The following is a 21,242-nucleotide window of genomic DNA, read 5'->3' as shown; positions in this document are numbered from 1 at the left end:
AAGGACATTTATTTGCTTACTTTGAGTGCAGTTTCGTCTTTGATCCATGAAATGGCTGGCTTTGGGTTGCCCATTGTACTACAAGGTAACACAACCTTTGATCCTAGCAACACTCTGACATCAGTAGGTGGTCGAGTGATCTTTGGTTCTGAAGGGATTAAAAAGTAAACAAATTGACATTTGAGCAATATTACTACAAAATTGTTAGAAATGATTGATGTATCAGTTGATCTAGATTAATGTATTTGTCGATCTAAGTTAAAACCTTAATAAGTTCACCACCTCCATACATCAGTGAAGGGGATCTGTTAGCTCAGTTGGCTGGATGGTTGGTTTGCAATGCAGAGAAATATCAGGAGTATAGGTTCAATTCCCCCATGGACTGAGGTTACCATGGACATCCCACCTTCTCAATCTCTCTCCTAATCTGAAATATGTTGACTCTTAGGTTAAACTCATCACTCCAAAGAGAGAGCAGCCCACTGGAACTTTGGCAGATATCACACCAGTGAAACCAAAACACCATACACATAGCTTCGTGAAAAAAAAACTTTTTCAGCAGCTTAGGGAAGGGTATTTGCAAGAATTGGTGGAGCTCGAAGGACTGGAGAAGTTGGGGTTGTTCTAGCGCAGAAAAGCTTAGCAGGAGTTTTAGTAAAGGTATTTGAATTATAAAGAGGCTTGATAGAGTTGAAAGGGTAAAACTGTTTGCACTGGCAGTAGAGTTGGTACTCAAATGTAGAAATACAATGATTGGAAAATGTCATGAGGGAAATGATTTTGTACATTTCTAATCTGGAATGTACTGCCTGAAAAAGTGATGGAAACAGATTCAATATCATATTTCAAAATAGAATTGGATTTATAATTGAAAAGGAAATATTTTGGACGTATGGGGATAAAGCACTAAGAATAGGCCTAATTGGAAGAACTTTCAGAGAACTAGTACATAGATGATGCGCTGAATGGCCACCTTTTCTTCCTGATATTTCTATTTTATGACAAACTCATTCATCCAACTTTTGCTCCCCTTTAACTGTAACAATGGAGTCTTTCTGAGGATTTGTGCCAGGCAGCTTTCAATATTTTCCCAATTCACTGTTCTTGTACGTAAAGTCAGACAGTGAAACTTGATAACTCATTCAAATGTAGAAGCCTTGCAATGCCATTTCGATTGAGAGTCACACCTGCATTTGGGATGAATGGGATTCCTTGCTCGTTCCTGAACTCATATTTTTCAACCATCTATAATAGCTGGAACCAACTAGATCGTCATAGATCAACTTTTTACTCAACTATTTTGTGAATATTTAACTTGTCTGCTGTTATGTTAACAGAACACTTAATTAATTTTTAAAAAAGTGAATTAAAATTTTTCAAATAAATTTCTGATCAAATATCAGACATGACTGTTCAATGAATCAAGCATTCAAACACATTCACTTTCTGGCTCATTTTTAACTCTATTTCATCCAAGTACTGGCATCACCGGAAATTACAGCAAGCCCTAATATCCTGGATGCTACCTTCCCAAAATCAAATCATCGCAAAATGTGAGAGCAAGAAGAAGCAAAAGAGCAAGGGCCTGGATTAACTATGAGTGGCTGTCTTGAGTGTTGTTTTGGTGAGTGAGATTTTATTGCTAAGCCTCACATTTAGTGATGTTGTGTGGTAGAGCGGCAAGCCCATGAAAATGCGAAGGGCAGATTGTGGTACTTTCCCCAATGACCACCCTGGTACTGAATGGTATTTGCCATCTCGGTCAGTACATGGTACTGGATAAGGTCGCTTAAAGGAATCTGCTGTCACCAGTCCTCCTTTGTCTAACCCTTGTATTGGGGCTATCTATTGATGACTCACAGAGGAATCAACAAGAAGGTTTATTACATGATGGCAACAAGCACGACCATAGTTGGTCATGTACAACATGGACCTTATGGAGATGGTAGAGATACACTGTTCCCTCTGAGATCTACAGGAGAACTCCTGGTCTCCATCCACAGACTCTGTGACATCTGCAGGATGGGTGGAGCCAATGTAACGTGAACATTAATCCCTTCAGACCTTAAAAAAATCTAGTTGGAATAATTATTGAAGCATATCTTTTGGAAAAAAATTGAGTTTATATCTGGTACACCTTGCAGTTTCCTATTGCTGTGACCACTGGCTAGCAGTCTTGCCTCTGATCCAGAAGGTTGTGTGGATAAGTCCCACTCTAGAGACTTGTGCCCAAAATCAAGGTTGAAGACCCAGAGGGATTGCCACACTGCCAGAGGGACTGTCCTTTCGGTAATATGTGAAAGTGAATTCCTGCCTTCTTTCTCAAATGGACAGACAAAAAAAATCCTATGATGCTACTTCAAAGAAGTCTAGAGGAGTTGACCTTGGTGGGTGGACCAATATTTATCCCTCAATTAATATTAGTAAAACACAGATTACTGTCCATTGTAGCACTACTGTTTGATAACAATTGCAAACCAACTTAACTTGAAAAGTACTTCAATCACTGTAAATCATTTCCAGGATGCTCTTTTTGAAAGATGCTATATAAATGAATGTCTTTGTATTATGGAAACTGAGCTGTTTTAAGTAACCCAATTTAATGAGAAAAGTGTAAGACTTACTCATTTTCACCTGCAGGGCTCCACAGCTTTGCACAGAGCTCCCTATACCATTGTTCGCTGTGCAGCAATATACTCCATTATCTGTATCTTCAACACTGAGGATAGTTAATATCTGGCCATTTTCTTTAGTGCTGTAGCGTGTGTCAAATGGTCTGTAAATCATGACAAGAAAAGTCAAGGCAATTTATTTATCAACTAATGAACCCTTTAACAGAAATAACTATAAAGTGCATCATTTAACATAATCTATTTATTTAGATATTGCATTTACCCAGATCTTTCAGTCACAGATGAATTGACCGTGTTTAGTGCTATCTGAAAAGAAAAGATTCCCACAAAGATTTAATTATCTCTGTGGCATGGATTTCCTGACACCAGGCTGAATCTAGAGCCAAGCCAAAGGGATCTCTAAGCCTTCAGAAACAGCAATGTTATTCAACAGCTAATCACATTGAAGTATGCTCACGGACAGCAAAACAGGAAGTAGAATGCATTTGTTATCCTTACATTTTAAATTAAACATGACAAAATGATTGGGACGTACACATGGGATTAAGGTACGTCATAAACAAACTTTAACATTTTTTAAAAGTATGGACTTTTTATTCCGGAAAGGAAAATGTTACCATTTCGCAAATATAAAATTGTTTTTCACTGGCTGAGTTGTTGCCTCCACAACTGCAGGGGGCATACTCACCACCTATGTAGTCACAAGTGTCTATGATATCACTGATAGCAACATTATCTACATTAGAGAATAGGAGCAATAGTGTTTTAGCAAACATTTAAAATGAATTAATCGATTTGCCCCACTCCAAAAACTTGTCTGTCCTATTCCCAACACTTTGCTGTGCTCCAATGCCGTTTATCATCTCTAGGAGTGAGAAAGTAGGGCAGACAAGTATATGGAGCAGGACAGTAAGCAAATCTCTCAACCTGTTTAAAACATTTGAATTACACTAATTTTCATCCTTGGGAGTGCGGCTTTTGATGGAGGTGGCAAGGGGTGGGAAGTGAGCAGGGTACCAAATGAGGGAGTGGGCCATAGAGAGTGTAGTGGTGACCTGAAGAGGAGGCTATGGATCAAAAGGGAGAATGATCACCAAATGAAATGGGACAGCAGCGTGTGCAGAAGATCGGTTTTGATGCCAGCCTCAGGTTCCAGTTACACACTGGTGGCATCAATGGCTCTGACTTCCTGTGCCAGTAAAGTGGAAGGAGATGTACCATTTTTTAAAGCAGAGAGGTTGTTCAGGAGCGATTATGAACTTAATATGGCACCAAATATCCAATTAGCCTTCATTCAACAAGGTGTGACTTTTTCAAGACTTTTACGGAGAGACAATAGCATTAAAACATAATCTCTTGTCAGTTCAGTGATTTTTAATTGGCTTCAACAGTGTAGCTTGTGGAGAAATATAGAATCATTGGTAATAACTTATGGATTTTCATGTTTGACAATACATGTAAGAAATAGTTAATTTCAAAGGAACAATGGCAGAAAACGGTAATTGTTTCAATAGCATTCCTACTGTACAATCCAGCCATAGAATACATAGCACCAAAATGGCCATTCAGCCCAACTGATTTGTACCATTGTTTCTGCACCGCACAAGCCTCCTCTCTCCTTACTTCATCTGTTCTTCCTTTTGCACCTGAAAGCAGCTAGCTTCACCTTAAATGTATCTATATTTTAGGAAGACAGGAACATTGGAGCAGAAATAAGCCATTCGGCCCTCTGAGCCTGCCCAGCCTTTCTACTTTGTGACTAATCATTTCTTCAATGTAATTTCCCCACATGACCTGTGTATACTTTCATGTCATTGGTCCCCAGAAACTTAATGATTTCTGTCTTTAACCTGCTCAATGATTGAGCCTCCACAGCCCTCAGCCACTATGCTTCCCAACTACTCTGTGCAAGATCTAGTTCCACATTCTCTCTACTCTCTGAATAAACACGATTCTTTTGAATTGTTTATTTGAATGTATTGGTGGTTGTCTTATATTGATGACCTTTAGTTTTTAATTCTTCACAAGTGGAAACACCTTCTTTACATCAACCCTATTGTACCTTAGTCTTAAAAACCTCTATCAATTCACTCCTCAGCTTTTTCTTTTCTCGAGAAAATGAGCACAGCCTACTTAATCTTTTCTGATATTTAAACCTTCTTGTTTCTGATGACTTTCTTTCTCAATCTGTTTTACATTGTTTCAACCACATTTACTTTTGTATATAACATGTACCCCATGTGGCCCAGAGTTTGTTTGACAAGGTACATAATAAGTGATAATCATTCCTGTCGTAATATGATATTAAATATTTTCTAGAACATTTTTGATTCTTTTCATTGTGTATTATAAGAAATGTAAAAGACCACAGCACTTTCAAAACACATATTTTGGTAATTTTGGGAATACAAACAAATACAGGAGTTATACAATTAATGGAAGAGCCCTGGGTAGTGTTGTAGAACAGACACCTAAGGGTTCGGGTACATAACTTTTGGAAATCTCTGTCACAGATAGACAGGGTGGTTAAGAAGGCATTTAGCATGCTGGCCTTCATTGCTCAGATATTTGAGCATAGGAGTTGGGGAGTTGGGACTTCATGTTGAGCTTTTACAGGACATTGGTGAGGCCTCTTCTGAAGTACTCTGTGCATTTATGATCACCCTGTTATAGGATGCATATTGTTAAACTGGAAACAGTTCACAAAAGATTTACCAGGGTGTTGCCAGAAATGAAGGGTTTGAGCTATAAAAATAGACTGGAAAAGCTGGGACTTTTTTCACTGGAGCAGAGGAGGTTGAGAGTGAACTTACAGAGGTTTATAAAATCATGAGGAGCACAGATAAGGTGAATGTCAAGGGTCTTTTCCCTTGGGAGGGGGATGGGGAGTTCAAAACTAGGGGCACATTTTGAAGGTGAGAGGACAAAGATTTAAAAGAGACATGAGGAGCAACTTTTTTACACAGCGAGTGGTTCATGTGTGGAATGAACTGCCGGAAAAAGTGATGGATGCAGGTACAGTTATAATGTTTAAAGTACATGTGGATAAGTACATGAATAGGAAAGGTTTGGAGGGATTTGGGCCAAGTGCGGGCAGTGGGACTATTTTACTGAAAACAACAAATGCTGGAGATCACAGCAGGTCAGGCAGCATCCAAGGAGAGACAGCAAGCTAACGTAGTTTGGGAACATGGTCAGTGTGGACGAGATGGACCGAAAGGTCCATTTCCATGCAATATGACTCGATAAATAAGAAATGTCTCCCTCAAGCAGACAAAATAAACACTTCCATTTCTATCCTAGGAATTGACTCCAACCTTTGTTCATTTGCTCACTCAAGTGATTTTTGGAAAATTTCTTCATAGGATGTGAGTGTTGATAGATAGCTCAATATTTATCACCATTCTTTAGTTGCCCTGAAGAAGGTGGCACTAAGCTACTTTCTTGAAACCCCGTGGTCCTTGTGACTCCCAGAGCTGTTAGAGACCTCTATATTTTTAACTTAGAGACACCAAAAGAATGGCAATATACTTTCAAGTCAAGATGAAATCTGCCTTGGAAGAGAACCTGCAGCTACTGGCAATCCCAGGATTCTACCGCGCTTATCCTTCTAGATGTTAGGAGTGCAAGTTTGGAAGGTGCTGTCGAGAAGGGAGTGCTGGTGAGTTGCTACAGTGCATCTTGTAGATGGTTCACATTGCTGCCACTGTGTGCTGCTGGCATAGGCAGTGAATATTTCAGGTATTGGATGGAGTATCAAGAAAGGGAAATGCTTTGTCCTGATGGTGTCGATGTTCTTGTGTGTTGTCACAGCTACACTCAGCCAGGCAAGGGGAGGGTATTTCGTGAAATTCCTGCCTTGTGCCTTGGAAATTATAGACAGTCTTTGGGGAGATAAGAGGTGAGTTACTTGCTGTAGAATTTCCAGGCTCTGGTTTGCTTTTCTGGTCATAGTACTTAATTTCTCCCTCTTTCCTTCCTTCTCTCGGCATCAGACATCCAGTTCCAGCCTCTGACTCCCAGCCTCTGAAGTGGGGACACCAGTGACCAGTGACCCGGTGTGAAGTGGGGACACAGTGACCAGGAGTGAAGTGGAGACAGTGACTCAGTGTGAAGTGAGGACAGTGACTCGGTGTGAAGTGGGGACACAGTGACCCGGAGTGAAGTGGGGACAGTGACTCGGTGTGAAGTGGGGTCAGTGACTCGGTGTGAAGTGGGGTCAGTGACTCGGTGTGAAGTGGGGACACAGTGACCCGGTGTGAAGTGGGGCCACTGGCCCAGCGCATTGTTTGGTAGCAGCCAGCGGTTAGACCACATGAGGTTCCCCTGTGCTGGTCTGCTGCGGAGAGCCTTTAGAGAGAGACTGTGATGTTTGTCTTTTTAATTTATTTTTCTGACTTTCTGACCTATAGTTGTACAATTAATAGCTGTAATGTAACTTTTTTTTCTTCACTTCTCTACTGTGCGCCTAAGGATTGAAACCAGGTACTAAGTACCTAAGATGGTGCTTTGTGTTGGTGACATTGTTACACTGTAACTAATCTGTAACTGAAGAAGCTGTACCTAGGTTACCTAAGATGGCACTGTAAGTGGTGATTTATCATTTGAGTATCTGTGACAGTAAAGTCAATACAATTCAAAATATGGCTAGGCAGGCTCCAGTTCTGGTTAATGCTGTTTGGCATGATTTTGATGCTTGTAATTCTGATAAATGTCAGGGGAGAAGGTTAGATTCTCGCTTGTTGGAGGTGGGCATTGCTTGGCCCTTGTGAGATGTGAATGTTACTTGACCTTGGATGGTCATTGAAGCTAAACCCAACCTGTCCTCACCCAATGGCTGAGATGCATGTGCATTTTTCAGCATGGTTCTCTACATGGTGATCAGTGGTGAGACCCCTGGCTGATTGACCCTTTCTTTAAGTTAGGAATACTGAGGTCAATGGTAGGGACTCCAGAACTGCTCAGTTTATTCACCACAAATGAGGAGTCAAAACTTCAACAGCCCCTGATTGGTGTAGTACTAAGAACCAGCAATAATGAAAAACAAAATTTAAAGTTTAGAAAAACTGAGATTCAAAATCATAAAAGTAAAGGCGTTCTTCATTTATTGCTAATACTCGACTGTAAAAATTCCAATGAAAACATTTATCCCCGCCTGCACTGAGGTAACCTCTTTTCTCTGGATTGAAGAAAGGAAAATTGGCTAGAATTCCTACTCTTGACTGTCATCCAGTGACCTGAGGAGTTGGGTGTTGTCACCTTACAGGAATGTTACTACAAGTGTGTGGATAATCTCCTGTGGTCAGATAGACTGCCAATATTCACTATGTATAGCTGCCGATTGGAAGCTGGAGCCACATGAGATTCTCCCTTTGGATCGTGAGGAGTGACTCAATGACTATCTGTTCTCCTCTTTCTCCTCAATTTCTAAGTGTTTGTTTGCTTTGGACATTCTTTGCTTCTTTATTTCTCACACCTATTTCTTATTAGGGAGATATTGGTGTGCAAGCCCAACCTATCAGCATCCCCTTCTGTGGGATCAAACAGAGAGACAAAGGAACATGTAGTTGAAAATCTGAAGTTTAAAAAACACCATAGTTTTGTCATTGCATAATTCGCACCAGAATGAACCAACTGTCCTGTGAGGAGAGATTGAATAGACAGAACTTACATTCTCTAGAGCTTGAATAATGAAATCTCATTGAAATGGATACAAATCTAGATGTTTTGACAGGTTTGGTGCCGAGAAGTTTTTTTTCCCCATGGCAGGAGGGCCTGGAATTAGGAGGGTGAAAGATCACAGTTATTTAGTACTGAGATGAGGAACAATTTTTCCAGTTAAAGGATTTTGAATTGCTCGCGATTCTCTACCGTTATGAGCTGTGGATGCTCAGTCCTTGAATCTATTCAAGATTAAAACTGCTAGGTTCTTGAGCACTAAGGGAATTGAGGGATGTGGAGATAGGGCAGGAGAGTGAAACATCACCCATGATCTTGTGAAATAAGACAGCAGGATCGAGGGGTCAAAGAGTCTACATTATTTCATAGCTTTGATGTTCTTATAGTCATGTGTATACTCCTGTCAATGAACTACTGGATCACAGTACCGTCTCATATAAGGCAAAAATTCTATGGCCAAAGTGTGACTCTAATATGCTGTATTGTTTTGACCTCTTTCTGAATCTTTGCAGTGAAGGAAGCCAAAATGTGCTTCTTTCAAACTTCAGTATGTTCTCACCTTATTGGAATGTTATTACGAGTCCAGATTATCTCAGCTGCTGGATATGAGTCCACACCACACAGGAAAGAAGCTTCATCTTCAACCAAAGCGTCCACTGTCTCCAAGGGACTGGTAATCTGAGGAGCTGGCAAAGTAATACAGATTGAAGAAATACAATCTCACAATCATTTTGCAAAATCTACAGCAAATTCTTAACCATATGAATTGGACACACTGTTTTTCTTTTTTTACTGTCCTTTTTTGTCTTTGTGGAAACTAATGCATTCAATAAAAATATGGCTTAAGTGAATCTAATTCCTCCACACCTTGTACAGCAAATATTAAATACTATTGTTATAAAACAATTTTTCCAGCAGTTGCATCTTTAACTCGTGGCTTTGGGGATATCAGGAAATGTGTGGACTTGTGGATACTGTTAAGAAATGAAAGGAAACAACATTGCTTTCTGTTGTTATGTCTCATGGTCAGTATGTCAGTTCACCAGTAAGAGATGTGCTCATGATGTCATCAGTATATCATAGCATGTGATCTAAAGTTATAAGTCTATAAAGGTTTCCTACTCCAGCTTACTCCTGAATCACTTGAAGCATGACCTGCTATTGGAAGAATGCTACTTTACTGTTGCAATCTAACCACTAAATGTGGGTTTAAGAAAATCTGAGAGACTGATTTTAACAAAAAGGCAGTTAAACGGTCAAAAAATCACAACTCCAAAACACTTTGAGATGGAAATATTAGTTGTAAATATGAAAAAAATGCGTTTCTACATTAAGCAGACTTACATGTGACCAGATGCTGAAGGAATAGCAGCGCAGCCTGCGGGCTCCTGCCTGGAGCTCACCTGCTCCATTCGCTTTTACTTTTTATTTCTTCTTTCACAACTGTTTTTTCCCTAGTTTAAATTAAGGAGAAAAAAAGTTGTGAAAGAGGAGGAAAAATAAAAGTAAAAACGGACAGAGCAGGTGAGCTCCGGGCAGGAGAGATCGGCAGCTTCAAGGATTTAGCGTGTCTGAGGCACATTATCTTCCTGGCGGTGGCTGTGGAGGGAGTTGACTTTGGTGTGGCGTGGAGGAGAGCGAGCCCAATGCATTGGAGTGCGAGCCCAGGGCGGTAGTGATAGAGATCCCCCATTATCTGTGGCAGTGTTGAGTGCAGGGGTCAGCGAGCCCAGGATGGAGATCAAACCCTTGTAGGGAACGCAAGCCCAGCATGGCTACGCACTTAAGAAGGACTGTAATGTTGAACTTTTAACTTTATTCCTTATTTTTCTACCTTATACCTAAAATTTTTTACCTAAATGGTGCCAGGAATGGCGGCATTGTACATTTTCACTGTGCACCTGTATCCCTGTACTTGAGTACATGTGACAACAAAACCTAATTCTAATTCTAATTCAGAAGTGGTCAGTTCTTTCTCCAAACTACAGTGTGAAAATTAAATTTAAAAACCCTGTGATGTCACCATTTGTTATTTAGTGTGAATTCCATCTACAGGCTGATTTATAAGGACAATGAGTACCAAAGAAAACTTATACAATTAGAGGTGTAAACTGTATCATGAGGTCAAGGTCTGTGAGAGAGGTCCCAATTCTGAATGCAACCAGGCAGACATCGGAGATTGTGTGGGTCAAAACTAAAAATCCTTGGTATAAAGCGAAAGCTTTAAAAGGCACAGTAATTCAGAAAGAAAGAGGAGAATGAAAAAAGAATTGTAGCTCTGATTGGCAATGGCCGACAACATTTTGAGATAGTGCAAGTCACAGCTAGAAAGAAAACTGGACTAACAGGTCCAAGACAGAAACTCATGCAAAACAATTTAGAACAAAGAAAATACATCCTAGAGGAAATTCTTGAATTATAGAATCCCTACAGTGTGGAAGCAGGCCATTCGGCCCATTGAACCCTCACTGACCCTCCAAAGAGCATCCCATCCAGAACCATCCCTCTAGCCTATCCATGTAACACTGCATTTCCCTTGCCTCATGCTCCTAGCCTGCAGATCCCTGAACACCAAGGACAATTTAGCATGGCCAATCTACCTCACCTGCACATCTTTGGACTGTAGGAGGAAACCAGGGCATCCAGAGGAAACCTACACAGACAGGGAGAGAACATGCATACTCCACACATGCAGTCACTCAAAACTGGAATCAAACCCATGTCCCTGGCATTGTAAGCCAGCTGTGCCAACCACTGAGCCACTGTGCCACCTGTGTAGCTGTAGAATAACTTCTAAATTGGATATTAAATTAAAAGCTGAACAGATAAATACACTTCTGTACACTATTGGGAGTATAGCAGATAACAGTTACTGTTCACCTAGAAGTAAAAGTTGTGAAGTGGTGCTGAAAGCCTATGAAAATATTTTAATTTTGGAACTGAAAAATTTCTTGAGAGAACAAGATTTAACAGAAGAATATAGAAAACAGGGGAATCCATAGATGACCTTTCATTATCACTGCAGACAAAGGGAACAATGTAACAATGTTGAATTAACATTGGAATTCATAAGGAATAGAATTATTATAGATATTATGGCTGAATCTTTGTCAGATTTGTTACAGTCTAAAGAAGATCATTCTGGAAATGGCCATTCAGATGAGTGAAGCTGAGGTCTAGAAATAACATAGCCCAAATTCTTAGGAGATAAGATTAATTTCACACAGATTTTTGAAATTCAGTCAATTCTCATGGTATACAGCCACAATGGAGACAAGTGATAACCCGAAATGTTGGTTAGGATAGTCAGCAGATATTAAACGTCCTTGCCAATGTTGTGGAGCAAAAAAGTCCCACAGATATGAACAGTGTCCAGCCAATAAAATTGAATGTTTTTTTTGTAAAATAATAGGTCACTTTCAGAAAAATTTCTGAAGCTTGGTAGGACACAGTCAGAAAGAAGCAAAAGACCACTTTACAAGTGTTAAATAAGTTAGAACAGTCTGAAGCAGAAGACCAATCCAAGATTTTCCTGAGAAAAATTTGTGACCCAAACCAAACATTTTCACAAGCTGCCATTTATGCCAGTAAGCATTTCATGAATTTCAAGTTCGACTTGGGAAAAAGTGTTACAATATTTTCAGACAGCAAACCTGAGTTGACAAAATGCACATGAGTACATAGTTCAAAAAGCATGGCACTTAATGGTAAAAGTATGCTACTGACAACACTCCAACATAGGGAAAACAAAATACTGGAAAACGTATATATATTTCACAAACAGGAATGCTTACTTCTGAGGACAAGGATATGGATTGACCTCAAACTCATGCAAAAGTGGAAGGAGTTAAATAACAAAAAGGTCCAGGAACAACTGGTCCATTTCCTGCCAAGGAACAGCCAGGAGAAGGTTTTTCTGGGCTCTATAATCATGGTGGAAGCTAAACTAAAAAGCAGAATCTCCTATGATTAATTACTGTAAAATAAGAAATTTGAGTGCAATAAGAACCATCCACTGTGATATCATAAAATGCGAGTGAGTAAGTGGAGGGTCATGGAAGCTAGGACCTCCTAATAGTCTTTGTATTGATATAAAATCTATTCTTTTAACTTCTAAATGGTTGCAGACATGGGATAAGCAGCAACTTGCCTACTCTACAAGACATTTCATATCAGAACCAAAGGTGGCCAACCTAGTTGACACTATACAACATAAGCCTTAAAGAAGCCATACACTTAGAATATATGGATGGCTACACACAAAATACCATCTCAAGGGTAACTAGAGGTGGACAACTGAACACAGACCTTGCCAGTGACATTCACATCCCATTCACAAACACAGAAAAATATAAACATTCATTTAATAGTACAGAACTTGAGTGTTGTTGTAAAAAGAGACATTCTGCCAACTCTTTTCATCCTGCACTCATCAGGACAAAACACAAGAAAACCAAATTTCAAGAGAACTGCAATTTCTAATGACTAAGGAAAATGATTGATTGGTTGGTATTGTCTCGGATTGGCACAGGCCTTATCATGGAAAATATATCAAGTAGCTGTGATATTCCAGGCTTTTGTCCATATTCAAATCAGGCAAGTCAACTTTGGTTATGACTTGCCATGGACAATAGTTTCAGGGAATAGTTATTTCTCAAGAATTTGTTCCATTGAATAAGATGACAATACATGGGCATGTTATTTCTCACGGTAGGCTGGACCAGAAGATGAAGTCACATGAGATCTATATTGAGCTAGTAAGTTTGATACAAAATTGGCTTGGTCATAGTCAGAAATCACACGACACCAGGTTATAGTCCAACAGGTTTATTTGAAAATGCAAGCTTTCGGAGGCTCGTTCCTTCTTAGGTGTTAGTGAGAGGTAATATCAGTCACAGAATTTAAAAGTAAAAGATCAAAGGGTCACACTACTGATGAGGATATATAAAACAAACCTAAGATGCTGTGAAATCTTTAATCAGTTAGAAGGTTTTAATTGATTAATACACATATGTAAATTCCTGAATTCCTTATCAAGTCACTGTCCTGAGACAACTAAAGGTCTTATCAGTGTAAAGAAGAGATGACATGTGATCTTGTCTTCTCTCTCTCTCTTTCTCACACACGCACACACACACACATACACACACACACACACACACACACACACAGTCTCAATGCTTCTCTTCACCCCACCACTACATCCCCCCATCCTCACCCCTCCAACACACAAACAAACACACACACACACACACATGTGAATCTATGGGGTGAATTTGTATTTGCAGATATGTTCTATTTTATTCAAAAAGCACACAATTTATAGACAGTCAGTCAATGTGGTGTTTTATAAATTCCTACTTTAGAAATAAAACCAGTCTGACTCCAAACCAAGACACAAACAGATTCCAAACAAGGTTCACACCTAACATACATTGTCTGACCTAAAATGTCACCCCTTCTTTAAACTGATAAAACATTTAGTTCTTTCAGGACAGTGACTTGATAAGGAATTCAGGAATTTACATATACATATTAATCAATTAAAACCTTCTAACTGATTAAAGATTTAATTGCATCGTAGGTTTGTTTAGTACATCCTCATCAGTTGAGTGACCCTTTGATCTTTTACTTATAAATTCAGGGTCTGATACTACCTCTCTCACTAACACCTGAAAAAGGAGGAAGGCTCTGAAAGCTTGTGATTTCAAATAAACCTGTTGGACTATAACCTGGTGTTGTGTGACTTCTGACCTTGTCCACCCCAGTCCAACACCAGCACCTCCACATCTTGGTCATAGAAGACAGAGTGTAGTTGTGGAGGGGTTTTTTTTTGACTGGAGATCTATGACTAGTGGCTTTCCTCGATGTGCTGGGACCTCTACTGTTCGTAATATTTATAAATGTAGGTGGTCTGATTAGTGCTGTAAGTTTGTAGAATGACATGAAAATTGGTAGAGTTGTGGATAGCGAGGATGGTTGTCAAAGGTTACAGCAGGATATAGATCAGTTGAAATGTTCAGTGGAGAAATAGCAGATGGATTTTAATCCAAACAAGTGTGACGTAATGCATTTTGGGAGGTCACATGCAAGAGGAAGGTATACAATAAATAGCAGGACCCTTAGGAGCATTGATATACAGAAGGTGCAAGTCCATATCTCCCTGAAAGTAGCAACACAAGTAGGTAAGGTGGTAAAGAAGGCATATGCTGTCCTTGCCTTCATCGGTCAGGGGCACTGAATACAAAAATTAGCAAATCATGTTGCAGCTGTATAAAGTTTTAGTTAGGAAACATTTGGAGCGTTGTGTGCAATTCTGGTCGCCACACTATAGGAAGCATGTGGAGGCTTTGGAAAAGCTGTAAAAGAGGTTTACCAGGATGATGCTTGGATGGTGGTGTTTTCGCGAGAAAAGGGTGAACAAACTTATATTGTTTTTACTAGAATGTCAGAGGATGAGGGACGAATGATAGAAGTATATAAAATTATAATAGAGTAGATAGACACAGTCTTTCTCAGGGTCAAAGGGCAAGTACTAGAGGGCATAGGTTTAAGGTGAGAGGAGAGATGCATGAGGGAAGTTTTTTATATAAAGGGTGGTACATGCTTGGAAGAGAGGTGGTGGAACATTTAAGAGGCATTTAGACAGACACATGAACAGGCAGGGAATAAAGGAATATGGACCATGTGCAGCCAGATAGGATTAGTTTAGAATGGCATCATAGTCAGCACAGAAATGGTGAGCCGAAGGGCCTGTTCTTGTGCCATACTGTTCTGTGTTCTAAGTTCTATGTTCTGACTGCAAAGGATAGCGCTCCCTGTATAAATATATATAGCTGCTGACACATTGATTGACTCATATTGCAAGACCGACGATAATCTTAAATTGGTTAGTGTAATTCTTAGCATAAGCACAATCATTTAGTAAGTTTTTCAAATGCAATTCAATTGAATGCAGCCAGTATTCTGCCTGTTGTGAACAGTCAAAGGAACACGACGTTTGATACAATCCAACAGGCACTGGCACATACGGCCTACAACAATGAAATTCTTACAGCACAATGCTCATTTGTGTGGTTACCAGTGTGTCTTTGGGTTGATGACAACATTGCATTCATGCGGAATATCATTTGTTTTGCTACTTCATAAGTATCAGTGTGAAATGGCTAGTTTCACCTGTTCCTCATATTTTGAGGTACTTTACCCTTCCAGGAAAATCTGAGGTAGACTGGGCACTTTTCAAGTAGTGGCCTTGTATCATATGTAGCAGCAAACTACATACGTTTATACAGCCTTTTGCAAGAGAAAAAACATGTGCATGCTTTGAACCTTTTTCACTTAAACAAAAGCCAGACAACTGTTACCTAATGCATTTGCCGTGGTAATGCTTTGAACAATCAAAGGTAAATTGGCTTGAGTTTAAACAAAAGCTTGGGGATAACTGTTCCCTAATGCATTCTCCATGGCATTGCCTCTCCGATCAGAGTTAACCTGCCAACAAATCAGCCCCCTTTTCTCATGCAGCGTAATTTTTTGCTGCTTCTGAAACTTGGTATTCTTGTGAGCGGACCTGATGACTGTGTAGAGAAAAGCTTAACAGCTTATATCTTTTTCCACAAACTATTATACTGACAACACAAAAATACAGTTTTTTTTTCCGTGGGAGAGACACATTGACGTGTCGAATTATTTACTTTACAAATGGTATTTGGGATAAGTTCCAGCAAGAGGTCTTTTAATGATTTAAGAAAGCAGATAAAAATCAGACAGTTACCAACAAAATCCCCAGACTATTCTATAATTATTGATGTCCAACTTTCATGAAACCTTTTTTAGCCTGACATCTTGCTTCCAATTAAAGGATGATACATGAGCTGTTTGGTTTCTGACAGGAATATAGATGACTTGCTACAAAAATGTGGAAGTCATTCCTGGCTTCTTCACTGGGTTCAGTGGGTCAGAGGTCCTTCAGTGGATTGATTAGTGATCGTTTCCACTTGCTGTGCAGCTGAACAACAAAGCCCCAGGTTTACCGTAGAATCTTACAATGCAGAAACAGGCGATTTGGCTTAACAGGTCTTTGCTGGTGTTCACAGCACTGACAAATCTCTTCCAAGGCTACATCATCTAACCCGATTAGCCAAACATCCTATTCCTTGCTCCTTCAAGTGACTTATCTAGCTTTCACTTTAATGTACATTAACAATTTCTTGTGGTAATGCATTCCACGTTCTTACCACTCTCAAGGAAAGCAGTTTTGTAACTCTCATTACATACCATGAAATTGGGCTTACAAACAATAAAGGTCAAATCAGCCCATCATGCTTGTACTACCTCTTTCAAAGATCTGAAATATTAACAATTATTTACATTTATGTGGCACCTTTATCAGTACTAAACATACCAAGGCACTTCATGGAGCAAAATTTCACACTGGGCTTTAAAAAGATGTACAAGGACAGATGACTGAAAGTTTAGTTAAAGAGTTAGGATTAAAGCCATGTCTTAAAAGAGGAAAGCAAGGCAGGGAAGAGGATGGATATAGATGAAATTCCAGATCTTGGTACCTTGCCAGTTGAAGGTACAGTCGTCAATGATGGAGTGAGGGAAATCAAGGATGCTCAAGTAATCAGAATTAGAGGAAAGCAGTTATCTCAGAGTGTTGTGGGTTGCAGGCGATCACAGCTATAGGGAGGTGAGAACATGCATTTAGTTGAAACCAGGATGAAATCATTAGTCCAGCATTCTAGACTACTAGTCATAGAAATCATAAAGGCTATTTGACCCATGAAATCTGCATCAAACCTCCAAAGAGCATCCCACCTTATCCCTGCATTTAGCATAGCCAATCCACCCAACCTGCACACCGATTGACTATGGGAAGAAACCGGAGCACCTGGCAGAAAGCCACGCAGACACGGGGAAAACATGCAAACTCCACACCAACAGTCGTCCAAGGCTAGAGTCAAATCATGAGAATTTTAAAATTGAGGCATTGTTTAAGTGGAACCCAATGTAGGGCAGTGAGCATAGGGAGGACTGGTATGAGTTAAGGAACCAGCAGCAGTTATGGAGGGTTTGAAGACTGGCAAGGGGTGCATTGGAATAGTTGCATCTAGAGGTAACGGAAACATGGCTGAAGGTTTTAGCAGCAGATCAGCTGATGCAGTGATAAAACCGAATGATGTTGCCCAGGTGGAAATAGGTATTCTGAATGATGGTACAATATGTGGTTGGAAGCTCATTATGGGATCAAATATGACACCATGGTAGTGAATTGTCCAGTTCAGCCATAGATGGTTTCTGCAAGAAGGATGGAATTGGTAGCAAGGGAAATAGTTAGGAAATAATTAATACAAATTCTCATCTGCTCTGTCTCCATAGCCCTGCAAAGTGTGCATTTTTACGTAACAAACCAATTGTCTTTGTTTGAAAGTTATGATGGAATCTGCTTCAACCACCCTTTTAGGCAGTGCTTTCCAGATCATAACAACGCACTGCATCAAAAAAAAAATTCACCTCAACTCCTCCGTAGATTTTGTCATTTGGGTATGCGATGCCAATGTGCTTAAACAAATAGCTCCACCATGCTCCCGAACTGTCTGGGTCTATAACGCTTACTTGGTCTAAAGGAGTAGAGGAAAACCACTTGATATTCTGAGAAGAGGCGAATTTTTCAAATAAGATATAGTTTCTTACATTATAGCGAGCAGGTACAAGTTGGTAAGAGAGATGTTGTTAATAAGACTATTTGGAGGATCTAGGATAACAGATCTATCCCATTAGGCTGTAAGATACAGGAGCAGAATTAGGCCTTTCGGCCCATTGAGTCTGCTCCATCATTCGATCATGTTTTTCAACCCCATTTTCCTGCCTTTTCCCTGTAACCCTTGATCCCCTTTCTAATCAAGAACATATCTTAAATACATTCAATGACTTGGCCTCCCAAAGCCTTCTGCAGCAATGAGTTTCACTGATTCACCACCCGATGGCTGAAGAAATTTGTCTTTATCTCAATTCTAAAAGGTTGTCCCTTCACTCTAAGGCTATGCCCTCAGGTCCTAGTCTCTCTTACTAGTGGAAACATCTTGTCCATGTTCATTCTATTCAGGCCTCTCAGTATTCTGTAAGTTGCAATGAGATCCCCCCCTTCATCCTTATAAAAACCATTCAGTACAGACCCACGGTTCTCAACCACTCCTCAAATGAAAAGCCATTCATCCCCAGGATCATTCTTATAAACGTCGTGTGGACCCTCCCCAAGGTCAGCACATCCTTCCTTAGATAAGGGGTACAAAACTGCTCAATATTCAAAATGGGGTCTGATCACACCCTTGTACAGCCTCAGCAGTATATCTAGGCTCTTGTGTTTTAGCCCTCTTGAAATGAACGCTAGCACTGCATTTGCCTTCCTAACTGACAACCGAACCTGTATGTTTACCTTAAGAGAATCATGATCTAGGACTCCTTCAGATTTCCAAAGACTTTCACCATTTATAAAATGGTCTCCCCACTCTATTCGACCTACCAGAGTGCATAACCTTATGTTTTCCCACATTATATTCCTCCTGCCCACACTCTTTGTCTACTCTCCTAGCCCTTCTGCAACCTCTACACTTCGCCAAAACTACCTGTCCATCCACCTATCTTTGTGTCATCTGAAAACTTAGCAATAATGTCCTCAGATCCTTTATCCACATTGTTAATGTGCAACATGAATAATTGTGGTCACAACACTGACCATGGCAGAATTCCACTAGCCACCGGCTTCCATCCTGAAAAAGACCCCTTTATCCCCACTCTCTGCCTTCTGTAAGTCAGCCAATCCTCTATCCATTCCAATACCTTGCCCCTATCTGTGCTCTTTTCTTATTTAGCAGCCTTCTATGTAGCACGTTGTCAAAGGCCTTCTGGAAATTGAAATAGATCACGTCCGCTGGTTCTCCCTTGTCTAAATTGCTCACTATCATCTCAAAAAACTCAAACAAATTTGTCAGGCATGACCTCCCCTTTGCGAAGCCATACTGACTCAGCCCTGTTTCACTAGGCACTTTTAAGTCCTCTGCAGTCTCATTCTTAATAATGGACTCTAAAATCTTATCAATTACAGAGGTCAGGCTACCCGGCCTATAATTTCCTGTCTTCTGTCTCCATCCCTTCCTAAACAGGGGTGTCAGATTAGCCATTTTTCAGTCCTCTGGCACCCTCCCTGACTCCAGTGATTCCCGAAAGACCACCACTTAATGCCTCCACAATCCCTTCAGCTATCTCCTCCAGAACCCTCGTGTGTAGTCCCTCTGGTCAGGGTGTATTGATCCACCTTCAGACCTTTTCTCTGCAGACGAGATATCCCGAACCTGAGTACCAGGCAAGCAACACAGCCTTCGGGACTCTCGATCCTGGCCACAGAGAAAAAAAAGTGTCTATTCCCCTGACTATACTATCCCCAATTACAACTACCTTTCTTACCCCACCCCACCCCTCTTGAATGGTTCCATGTACCATGGTGCTATGGTCAGTTTGCTCATCCTCCTTACAGCCCACGCTCTCATCCACACAGGGAGCAAGAATCTCAAACCTGTTAAATCAGCTCAAGTGCTGAGGTCTGTCAGCACTATCTCCTAGATCCCTCTACCTGCCTCGCTTATGGTCATACTCATACCCTCCTGTCCCTGATCACTGGCTGAATTTGAAGTAGTTAATAAAAAGGGTGTGACTGACTCCTGTAACACAGCGTCCTCGTAACTTTCCCCTTCCCATCAGAACTCTTTCCCACTCCAGCTCATCAACTCTTAAGCAACCAACACTTGCTACAGGTGTGGTGACTATGAACCACAATGGGGTTCCCACATTATGCAGGTACAACATATCACCTGGCCAGGCATGTCTATTTCATTTACTTAGTTCTTAATTTGATTTTTACAAATTTCCTACCGGTCTTTTAGTTTGTAACCCGTAAAATGATTCCCCTATTTATCTTCATTTTGATAGTAAAATACATAGTCAAATAGATAGTCAAATTAGCAGTATTACCAACCCATGAGCTTATGGTTTCCTTGCAATGTCACTTTTTCTTTGGTGCTGATCCCCCCATCCTGCACAAAATCCTTACAAATTGTGACCCATAAAAACAAGCAAAGAACACCTCTTCCCCTCTGCACTGAAATCCCAAGCTGCCTCCAAATTTCCCGAAATGTATACTCAGTAGGGCTGTGTCTCACACCTTCCTGACTGTGCGCAACTTAATGGTCAGGTGCTTTCAACAGGCCCTATCTTATTTGGACATCTTTGAGGCCTTAAGATATTCTGCCTTTCTTCACCCGGGTGCTTATGATATCATCAGATTGGGTCTAGATCAATGCAGTCTTCTTTTGATACGCATTACATTATACATCAGTTTTTTCGCCTGTTATCTTTGGTTACTGACTATTCTCCCTGTAAGGCAATTGATTCTAAGTCCCTCATTATTTTCCCTTTCACAAAATCTCCTCAACTTTCTCACATTTTCAAGAGAAAATCTCCAACTTCTATAGAACATAGAACATTACAGCGCAGTACAGGCCCTTCGGCCCTCAAGGTTGCGCCGACCTGTGAAACCCATCTAACCTACACTATTCCATTATCATCCATATGTTTATCCAATGACCATTTAAATGCCCTTACAGTTGGCGAGTCTACTACTGTTGCAGGCAGGGCATTCCACGCCCTTACTACTCTCTGAGTAAAGAACCTACCTCTGATATCTGTCCTATATCTATCACCCCTCAATTTAAAGCTATGTCCCCTCGCGCTAGCCATCACCATCCGAGGAAAAAGGGTCCCACTGTCCACCCTATCTAATCCTCTGGTCATCTTGTATGTCTCTATCAAGTCACCTCTTAACCTTCTCTCTAACGAAAACAGCCTCAAGACCCTCAGCCTTTCCTCATA

The 21,242-nt window shown here is 40.4% G+C and overlaps 1 protein-coding gene across 1 annotated transcript in view; it reads right to left on the bottom strand.

Moving 5' to 3' along the window:
• Nucleotides 1–21,242, bottom strand: part of LOC109929478 (muscle, skeletal receptor tyrosine protein kinase-like) — a 183,801-nt gene that overhangs the window by 141,684 nt on the left and 20,875 nt on the right. Inside the window, exons 2-4 of the mRNA XM_048620155.1 lie at nucleotides 8,872–9,031; nucleotides 2,625–2,776; nucleotides 21–148 (exon numbers count right to left, since the gene is read on the bottom strand). Coding sequence (XP_048476112.1) covers nucleotides 21–148; nucleotides 2,625–2,776; nucleotides 8,872–9,031 — 440 coding nt within the window. The remainder of the gene's footprint in view (nucleotides 1–20; nucleotides 149–2,624; nucleotides 2,777–8,871; nucleotides 9,032–21,242) is intronic.

This window comes from Rhincodon typus, chromosome 3 (genome assembly GCF_021869965.1).
Source record: "Rhincodon typus isolate 14 chromosome 3, sRhiTyp1.1, whole genome shotgun sequence".
In the NCBI taxonomy this organism is placed as follows: domain Eukaryota; kingdom Metazoa; phylum Chordata; class Chondrichthyes; order Orectolobiformes; family Rhincodontidae; genus Rhincodon; species Rhincodon typus.
The sequence above is the reverse complement of the archived record's forward strand: the minus strand, read 5'-3'. Positions and strand labels throughout refer to the sequence as shown.